We start from the raw sequence: 10,457 nt of genomic DNA on the forward strand, positions 1-10,457 counted from the left end.
AATAAATAAATAAAAAACATTCCAACACATCAGTTCTTTCTCATAATTTTTTTTAATATTGTTGGACTGGTGCTTTACCAACCTTGTTATGCGCTTAAAGACCTTCGTTGTTGAAGCGCAGTAATAAGATTATAACAAACAAATTCAAACTTATGTAGCCAACCTCCTAGGTTTGTGTTTATTTCCTTAAGAGACGCTAGATAACTATACTAAATCACAAGAGAACTGGCAAGCGTTTTATGGGCTTACTACACCTTGGGTGGGAAAATTTCTGATGTCGGAGAGGCAGATTGAAATTTTAAAGAGTTCTTCGGGGGCCACCTATAATTTTCAATATTATTAATAATCTATGCAGATTTAATAGGCATAACCGCTACCCTGGAACACCATTCCAATGCAGTTCCGTTATTATAAGTAAGTCTTATAATAGTGTGTGTATATATATATATATATATATATCATCTAAATTTCATCCGAATCTATCGACAAATTCTATACCCCCTCCTCCCCCCCTGGTTAAGAGAGAAAAAAAACAACACGGAACTCGAGTATGGTCGCGGGTCACCTTTAGACACTTGGCGAGCCACAGGCCCCCCCCCCATACATATATACTGTACTGTACAGTATACCTGTTGGCCGGGAAGATGATTATTCATATTCCTTTTGTGACCCCAAAATAATACAAAATCACATTCACGGTTAATTTATTCTGTCTTCTTACAGATAGTACATATTATATACTTTATATGGAACTAAATCTAGTTTATCATGTGGGTCATTGTTGTTGTAAGACGTGTTGGGTGGCTTTCTTTATTACTGTAAACAGGATGTATGAGTCCTACACTAAATGCAAGTAGTCTAGCCTAACTACTGGAGTCATCCTTTGGAACGCACGACAGTGGGCACCTTTAAAAATAAATAGCACATTAGATTGAGTGACTGTTTGGATATATATAATGTATATAGTGAATAATGCAATATATATTATACACCTCTATGTATAATTACTAATCTAAATAACCCATCAAGGGAAAGGTTTCAATTTCCGTAAACAATTTCACGTCAAACATATTCTAATTTTATCCTTAGTGGCCTCAGTGAAGAATGACATCCCTGTATCAAATCATGAAATTTCCCAATGTTAACATACACATCTTACAGCTAAAGGATTAGATTTCCAGGATTAAAGCAATAAAATCATCAGACGACACCATTCACGTGCCAGAGGATCTCAAAACAAATACCTACAAATGTATAAATTAGCCTACAGTATTTTCCCTTTATTTTTGAGTTCCCAGAACACTGTACGTCATTAAATTATTTCGTATTGTATGGGATGCCTTTGTAAGCTAGTGAGACCCTTGGGGAGCTAAAAACTTCGTCGAGCACTGGTACTGAGTAAACATTTAAGTACAGTACTTATTCAAGATTTGGCAACAAATCACCTGACGTCCGTTCTCTACCTAAGACAAGATGATATAACGTCAACTTTCCGAAGCACCGAGTAAATCCAATTTGATTATTTTTCGTGTGTAAGATAAATGTGTTTGCTTACTGTTTATTTCGTGACATTGAACATTTCATTCCAGACCGAAACATTATAGGCTATTCACATGTTTATATGCCAACGTATGATTACCATCTCGCTACAAACAGAAATTTACTCTTGCGAATGCATCAAATGGTGAAATTATTTGTTGGACACTTGTATTGTACAACTTAAAAGCAACAGGACTTCCTTTGGTTAATATATAGGACTAACCCGCCAGGACTGCATAGCGCCGATGCGGCCGTATCATCTCACGTCCAGAAAATATTAAGTTCTTTCTGTTTAATATACCGAAGAAGTTAGGTTAGGTTAGGTTAGGTTAGGTTAGGTCTGTTCTTCATACCTACAAATGTTAAGTAGCGTTTATTTTAAAAATATCAATTTTTTAACACGTGTCCACAAACTACACGTGTCCAATATAATATAACTTTGAAAATCCGCCATATTTATAATTTTCCATCAATTTCGCTCGCGGGTTAGTCCTATATAATTACCCTTCCTTCAGTAATAGTAATTGGACTATGCAACTAAGAACTGGTTATTCTATCTATGATTTCACAACACACAAAGAAGTGTGATTTTTAAAACTGCTTACTTCATATTCTTCACCGTCTCGCCGACCTACCTAACCTAACTTCCAAGCAGGTCATATTAAACAGAAAGTACAGTATATAGCCAATCAGACTGCACTCACGGTAAAATAGCGTTAGTAGGAACTTAGCAGGTCACGGCAAAATATCCACTACAAATACTTAATGTTATAACTCATACCAGGTAATGATGTCACTCAGACCATCGGTGTCATCATGGCAAGTCGCGTGTAGTTCTCAAAAAATGTATCGTTACTTTTTCGTCTTTACAATTTGACACTCGTGACGAAATGCTATGATGTGTTCTCCAGTGCATCGTCATATGTTCGATATTATTATCACGCTTTACTGAGCTCAAATTTTCATTACATATGGAACTCAGACAAAAGTTCAATAATTATTATCAAATGCAACTTTCAACGACTTTGGCACTTTGCGATATATTTTATCAATAGACATGCAAAACAGACAAGTCAGCCAATTGTCTCCTTACCAATAGATATATTCGCCTTACAATTACGCCTACAGATATAAGTAAATACACCTTACCTGATTTATGACGCTTGCACTGACACGTCACGTTTTCTTGCATATTTACTCTTCTCTCTCGCCCCTTAAATAACCCTGTTTCAGCGATATATTATCCACAAACAAAGCCAAGATCACAACTAGCAGTAGCCAGTGACACATGTCGGCTGTCACTTGCTGTCAACACTGTGTCCTTGTACCAACAAACTCCACTTTTCTTTAAATCTCGAAGTTCCTCTATTCATCCAAACCTCATTTTATATTTGTCTGGAAATTTACTGGAGTGTAATATTTGTACAACTTATAATTAATTTGACACTTTGCCGTCGTTTTATGGTTAAAGGATTTTAATGAAAAGTCAACAACATCACGCTAGTAGTTGATATTAAAGACGATATAAGAAAGGCGGGAAAGTAAGGCAAAAATCGAGTAAGCCACATAACATATAGTTTGCCGCGGGATCAACAGATGGCGTTAGTGTGCAAGGCGCGGGTCGTCTGTATGTTTACACGAAGACCGGGACATTTAACCATGAGTGGGCGTCACCATCACCCTGAGCTTATGTTTCACGTTGCTATATATCATTGATCATATAGAATTTACTGTGTGATGATATTGTATGGTGTGTGTCAATGTGTACGCGTGTGAACACATTAAGAACGTCAAGATAAAGACGTCAAGGTAATATCAGCTCACTCCGCTGGTTACCATGGAAACAAGGACAAGCTACCGTCACGCGCCCCAAGTCTTTAGTTAGCCGCGTTGCCAACAGATGGAGTTGATTGGAGCTTCGTGGCTCAGGAATTTTCATCGATAACGATAGACGCTTTTCAGTCTTTCTTTTAGTCTCTGGTTAATATTAATTATCTGGGAACAGCATTCCCACCAGAAGTTGTTCAATTTCGTTAATTTTTAAACAAATGTTCTTATCATTATTGTGAGTATTTAAAGAGGTAACATTTACTAAAACCTAAGATACCTGACCTAACCAACTACAAAAATCTACTAACCTAACCTAATTACGAACCCCATCATATTAAAGAGAAATTACTTATTTAGATTTTTTTTACCAAAGAAAACACTTTTGTTGACGTGAGATAAGAGTCAACAAGGGCTGTGATCCCCTTGTCCTCAACTCACATCAATGTATCACACGAGTACTACTGTATGAGTGTCTGGCCGCATGGTCTTGTGACTAGGCTTGTCGCCCCCTGGGATGTAATAAATTAATTAAATTGAATTATAAAAAGCGGTGACACGGCATATATTTTGGAGGATTATTTACGGTAAATAATTTATTTGCGTACAAAGCACGTAGAGACATCATTTTGCGTCATATGATAAGTTTTTCACCGTGTTTTACCTTTGTAGTTTCCCTCAACATCCATGACCAGCCCACTACAGGTGATTCATGATCGTTTAGAGGGAAAACTAATAATAAAATAAATTTTTATCATTAAAATAAAAAGTTGTCACCTCCTTTAAAACACTTAATAAATAAGAGCAACTCCTGGTGGTAGTGCTGTTTTCATAGTAATGATTACTCGGCCGGGCATTAAAATAAATTGAGTTTTATAAGTTAGTAATGTTCATTTACATTTTCTTTTACTTCTTGTACACGAACAATTCCCACTCATAGAAAATGGTACTTTGAAACAGTGTTTCAAGTAATTTTATTTGCAATTTAGACGCTCTATTTTAATTTACCTCTTTGACAGTTCCTAATGTTTTTGTTTTTCATTGTCCAGTGTTAATACGGAAGGAAACGGGAGCGTAGTATCAGGTGAAAACTTGCAATGGTTGAGAGGGACACTCGATAACACCCTTCTTATATGCGAAAAAGGTATTGGAGTGGTGAGCAATGGAGACAGATTTCATTTCTATTATTTGAGTGAACATAAACCCTCTTAAATACTATATTATGAAGTTTTGATAAGAAAGTGTTATATATATATATAATATATATATATATATATATATATATATATATATATATATATATATATATATATATATATATATATACAGGGATTTGCCCAAACGGGCACAGGTCACTGACCCACATCAGGGCCTGGGGGACGAAAATGTATTAATAATAATAATAATAATAATAATAATAATAATAATAATAATCCAGAGGAGTAAAATTTTTAATAAAAAATACAAAAATAAAAATAATAAAATAATAATGATAATAATAACAGCAATAATAATAATAATAATAATAATAATAATAATAATAATAATAATAATAATAATAATAATAATAGTAATAGTAATAATAATAATGATAATAATAACAACTGCAATAATAATAATAATAATAATAATAATAATAATAATAATAATAATAATAATAATAATAATAATAAAGAACCATAAAGAAATACAAAAATAAAAAAGATCAATAGTGAGAAACAATATGTGTATGTTGTGTTGTCAATAGTAAGAGAAACAATTGAGACCCTGCAATTGTGTGTAAACGAGGCAGAAAGTCAGATCATCAACCTGGAACTTGGTCACATATGGCAGCAGGGTCTACCATTAGACAACACATTTTGCTTCCAATATCTTCCCAGGCGGTAGTACCTCCCTGTTTGGGAGCTGCCTACTACAATACCTACATTTGTCAGGGTCATAGCAAGAAGTATCTACTACATTATCTCTTAAAGTTAAGTGCATCACAACACTTATGAAAAGCATTTTCAATTTTATAAAAAATACCATGACACGTGGAGATAATGAGTATTAGAGCCCCTTCATAATGAGTATTGTTAGACACGTGCACCACAGTCTAACATTCAGATTTCTAGACTCGCCAGTACTGAGTGGAAAACATAAACTAAAACTTGAGACAAAACTTTACATGTAAATTGTTTCGAGCAATAAAATAAATTGAAATAACTTGCGACATCCACTGATAAGCCCAGATACCAAAAAGAAGCATTCTTCGTATTTAAGTTTCACCTGAATAATTGAATGTCACTTCCTAGTCAATAGTGTAAAATCTAAGAACATGATGAATTAAAGATGCGAAGCCATTAATCAGCCACCGTTAGGGTGGCCTCTGGTGATTAAGGTTGAACTGTGGTCTTCAACTTGGTCTTTGTGTTCCACTTGGTTCTCAACTTTATGAAGCTCAATTATCGCAGATGAAGCAAGTGCGCCATGAGCCTGCTTTCTGGGCATGGTGCTGTAGGTACCACCACCGTGGTCATGCTGTGGAAGCGGGTCATCGAAGCCGTCATAGGCAACCTCTGGGCTCAGGAGTATGTTTTTTATGTCGTTTTCACCTGCAGCCAGGTGAGCCGATGAGGCTGCCCCGTGATCCCCACCACCGTAATCATGCTGTGGAAGCGGGTCATCGAAGCCGTCATAGGCAACCTCTGGGCTCAGGAGTATGTTTTTCATGTCGTTTTCACCCGCAGCCAGGTGAGCCGATGAGGCTGCCCCGTGAGCTCCACCCCAAGGACTATCTTCCTGATCCCCCTGTGCAAAGTGAGTCCCAGAAGCAGCGTGGTTGGTCAATTCGGTAATATCCTGCCAGGTGAGGTCGTCACACTCTCCGTTTTCCCCTAGGGGACAGTAGGCAAAACTTTGTCTGAAAGGCGAGGAGGTGAGAATGGCGACGTTGAAAGAGAAGGTGATGATGGTGAAGCTGATGAAGAGTGTGCGGTCCATCACGCGAGACACAAATTTCCATTGCTCCACCAGGTTGCTCTTCTTATTTACCTTATTCCTCTCCGTCTCTTCCCGAGTTAGAATTCGGTTAATGGATTCCAGAGCAGCGATAGCCTTCCGTTGGAAAGGATCTAGAAAAAATGAAACGATGAATTATCAGCCACATAAGTAAACAGCTGAGCACTTAGTACCACAGTATCTGATTCTAGGACAAGTCGAATAAAGAAAATGCAAAATGTCAAAATTAATTTATTTGGGGTGATAACAGTAATGCAATCTACAAATTAATTTATCTGTGAATAGTTTTAAAGTGTTTCTTATTGGTTCAATAATATTTTTAGGACCAGAGTACGCCATTGTATCCGTAATCTATGCGTTTTGATGAATTATAACAAACCAACACTTAAATAAATCTTATTTTTAATAAGAAGAGAACAAAGATTGTGCGTCCTTTCCTGGTTTGTTTCACAAAGAAAATAATTTTACAGTTTCTTGACTTCCGCCACCAAAAACCAATTGCCCTTGACAAATGCAACAACTTTCCTTCAATATGGTACATGAAAAAAAGTACGATATCAGGGCGCGAAATAAATTGTTTTTACCCTGTCTCTCTTGGCCCGGTGGATATAAATGTACTCGGTGGTCTTTTAATACAAGCTGCTGGAGATAAGGTCATAGCTTACTGTACTAGCTCACCCATGATGCCATTCCAACAGTCAACCAGATAAGTGTTAATTCAACTCCACCAAGAACAAAATTTTCGCACCAATCTGTGTCTACCATCCCCGTACTATCCTGACCTGTGCATTCACCTAAAACTAACTTTCGGCTTTCAACATTTATCTTCATTGCTCTCTGACCAAAGTTTTGCCCTTTAAAATGTTACCTATCACGCGTCTCTAACAAATTTCCGTTACCTAAAAATCTAACTGGTACACGAGCCTCTGACGTCATATACCTGTCAGCTGTAGAGAGTCTAAGTCGTCATCCAGGTGTTTCTTCTCAGGCTCCTTTTTGGGAAATTCACTAGGCTTCTGGGGCTGCACCGTAAACACCTTCACCAAGCTGCCGTCAACGTTGATAGTCTCGTTGATATTCTGCTCCGGAGTGACCGTCACGGTGACATTGTCCTGGTGATAAAAAAATAAGAGATTAGTAACTTTAAATACCAATGTGAGAACTGTGGTGAGCCAGTTTAGAGGGCGCTTGGAAGTCCTATACATAGTGCTAAGTTCCCATCTTGAGTTGGCGATGGGAAAGGCATCTAGTCATGAAACTTGCTTCATATATACCTGATGGTAACCTCAGGTCGATATCAGGTAATCACGAGTAACCCAATCACGGAGGAAATGTGGCCTTAAAATAGCTGGTGGTGATGATGGTGATAATGAGAGAGAAAAATTATGTCAAAGAGGCAGATGCAGCTTTCACGGTTATGGACCTTTACTCTGAAACGTCAACACATCCCTGCCATTCCCACCTCCCTATTCATTCTGCTTACACTTTACCATTTAGAACTCTTTATTATTCATGCCAAGTTCACCGAGTTCCTCACAACTCATCCCTAAGTTCGACAATTCCTCACCACTCATGTCCAGGTTACAATACTCGATTAATACTCACTTCGAGGCCCCAGGACTCTCTGACGATAATGGGGATCCTCACAACGATAACCTTGGCCACGAAGAGCGTCACAATCCTGGGGAAACATCCACAGCTCACAGTAGAACACAGTCTTGCATATTTTTAATAAATTTAACAATAAAATTACGGTCTTCCGTGGACCATATAAGGTATGACTGTAATGTGTTTTAGTGATAATCATCCACTGTCATTATTATAATAACTTTTTTTTACGACAAATTACCTATCGTTTGCTGAAGGTAGTCCAAGACACCACCTAAGGAAATGGCGGCCCTTATGGAGCAATTCCTCGTCTAAATAAATCAAATTTTATTCCTCCAGACTCCATTCATTAGCGATAATCATAATTCAGTTCCATAAATTAAGTAGAGCTATTCAGAATAATGTTAATTCATTAAAGTAACAAAAGTATTGTGTTGTTAATAAATTTTGAATGAAATACTTGGGAAGATATTGGAAGCATAATGTGTTGTCTAATGGTAGACCCTGCTGCCATATGGCATCACAAAAATTTTGACCAAGTCCCAGGTTGCTGATCTGACTTTCTGCCTCATTTACACACAATTGCAGGGTCTCAATTGTTTCTCTTACTACGTATTGACAACACAACATACATATATTGTTTCTCACTAATGATTTTTTTTTCATTTTTGTATATTTATGGTTATCATTAGAAATATTTTATTATTATATTTCTTTTAAATATATATTTTTTATTACTTTTATTAGTTGTTGTTGTTATTATTAGAATTAGAATTAGAATTAGAATTAGAATTAGAATTAGAATTAGAATTAGAATTAGAATTAGAATTATTATTATTATTATTATTATTATTATTATTATTATTATTATTATTATTATTATTATTATTATTATATTTTCGCCACCAGGCCCTGATGTGGGTCAGTGACCTGTGCCCGGGTGGGCTAACCCCCGTAAAAAAAAATAAAAATAAAATAAAAAAAGCCAGACTGTGGTAAATAATGTAGCAGTTATCCCTCTTATTGTTGTCAAGTTATTTTACATTTTATTTAGTTCCTATTTAGATTAAATCACATAAAGTTGTTGAAACTACCGTATATTTTTACTTGTAGCTACAGTATACTGCACCAATGATACCTGACGTGGTCTAGTCCTGTTGGTGTTACTGTGTATCACCGAGGATTACTTCTGCCTTACACTATAATGCCAGTAGATTGTCTGACGGTAATATTTTCAAGAAAAAATCAAACAAAAACTATGACATTCTTTTTATTGCTATCCATTTTATGCAAAGTGCCAATTTACCAACAAAACACTGATTAAAATGGTAATGGAATTCACTTTAAAATATGAAAATATTTCTCTCGTTAAACAGGCATTTATCTCTCTCACACACTAACGGTGGTATGATCTAGCTGACTACTTCAGGAACAAGAACAACTGAGTACTGTACTGAGTATTACACAACAGGCATCTGATAAACGTACTTGAGGACATCGGGTACTTGGTAGCCTCTCAGTCCCATCACGTTCAGGTTGAGGACGGTGACGGAGAGCGCGATGTTCATGGTTATCATGGAGATGCAGGCACCATAGTACACACCTGTCACAGTATTTAATTACACATCTATTCTGCATTTGTGAGCACGTTGCTTAATATCACATGCTGTGCACCTGTTGGGGAACTGGATGATAAACCAATCGTAAACTCTTGGGGAGATTAAATGACAAACCTAACCTAACCTAAGGTGCCCTAACCTAACCTAAAGGGAACTGTACGTACGAATAGTGAAACCATGAAGTAGAACTTAATTCATAATTCAGTTACGTATTGAAACAATTAATGAGTTAACATTTAAAATTAATTATTGAATACATTTTGTCCACTTTTGCTGGCCTTAGGAACCGTTAAAATTTGAAGAAATTTGCTCATTGCTTAAGGAATCACGTCAGTACATTGCCAAATTTACAGTAGATTTTTTCAGCGTTTTGCATGATCTTCTAGCTATCTGTTGATGCATCATCTATCCCCTAGATACCTGCAAGAAGCCCCATTTACCCGCCAGAGGGAGGTTCTCGGTGGGAGGGAGGTTCTCCGTCATGGCCATCAGGAACACCATCATGGCCAACATAGAGTTAATCCCCAAACCGATCTTCTCGCCGCTCTCCGCTGGTAACGAGAACACCATTAGGGCTGTGAGGAAGAAACGAGGACCATTAGTATATTGGTTATCGTTGTACCGCCTTAAAACACTGACTAACTATTGCATGTTAATGATAATTCTTTTATTTTTGAAGAGCCAGAAGATAGACAGAGCAAAGGCTTACTTATGTCCATGCGCTAGACAGCATCTTTGGTTAGTAGACGAAAGACACTGGAAAGGTGGAATTTATAATACACAAGGCCCATCAAATGTAGATATACATTGCGAGGAAGAGAGTTCCACACTTCACATGATCAGAGAATACACGAGATGTAGCTC

General features: G+C 36.8%; 1 protein-coding gene across 1 annotated transcript; it reads right to left on the minus strand.

The window, feature by feature from the left end:
• Nucleotides 1–5,170: 5,170 nt before the first annotated feature.
• On the minus strand, nucleotides 5,171–10,168 carry LOC121875008 (neuronal acetylcholine receptor subunit alpha-6-like; the record flags this gene model as incomplete). Its single annotated transcript, XM_042379366.1, is given in 5 exon segments — nucleotides 5,171–6,479; nucleotides 7,307–7,478; nucleotides 7,972–8,047; nucleotides 9,463–9,577; nucleotides 10,034–10,168. Coding segments are annotated over 5 exon segments (1,265 nt in total), but the record flags the coding sequence as incomplete, so codon positions are not given.
• Nucleotides 10,169–10,457: the final 289 nt, after the last annotated feature.

Source organism: Homarus americanus, unplaced genomic scaffold (assembly GCF_018991925.1).
Source record: "Homarus americanus isolate GMGI-L3 unplaced genomic scaffold, GMGI_Hamer_2.0 scaffold34427, whole genome shotgun sequence".
In the NCBI taxonomy this organism is placed as follows: Eukaryota; Metazoa; Arthropoda; class Malacostraca; order Decapoda; family Nephropidae; genus Homarus; species Homarus americanus.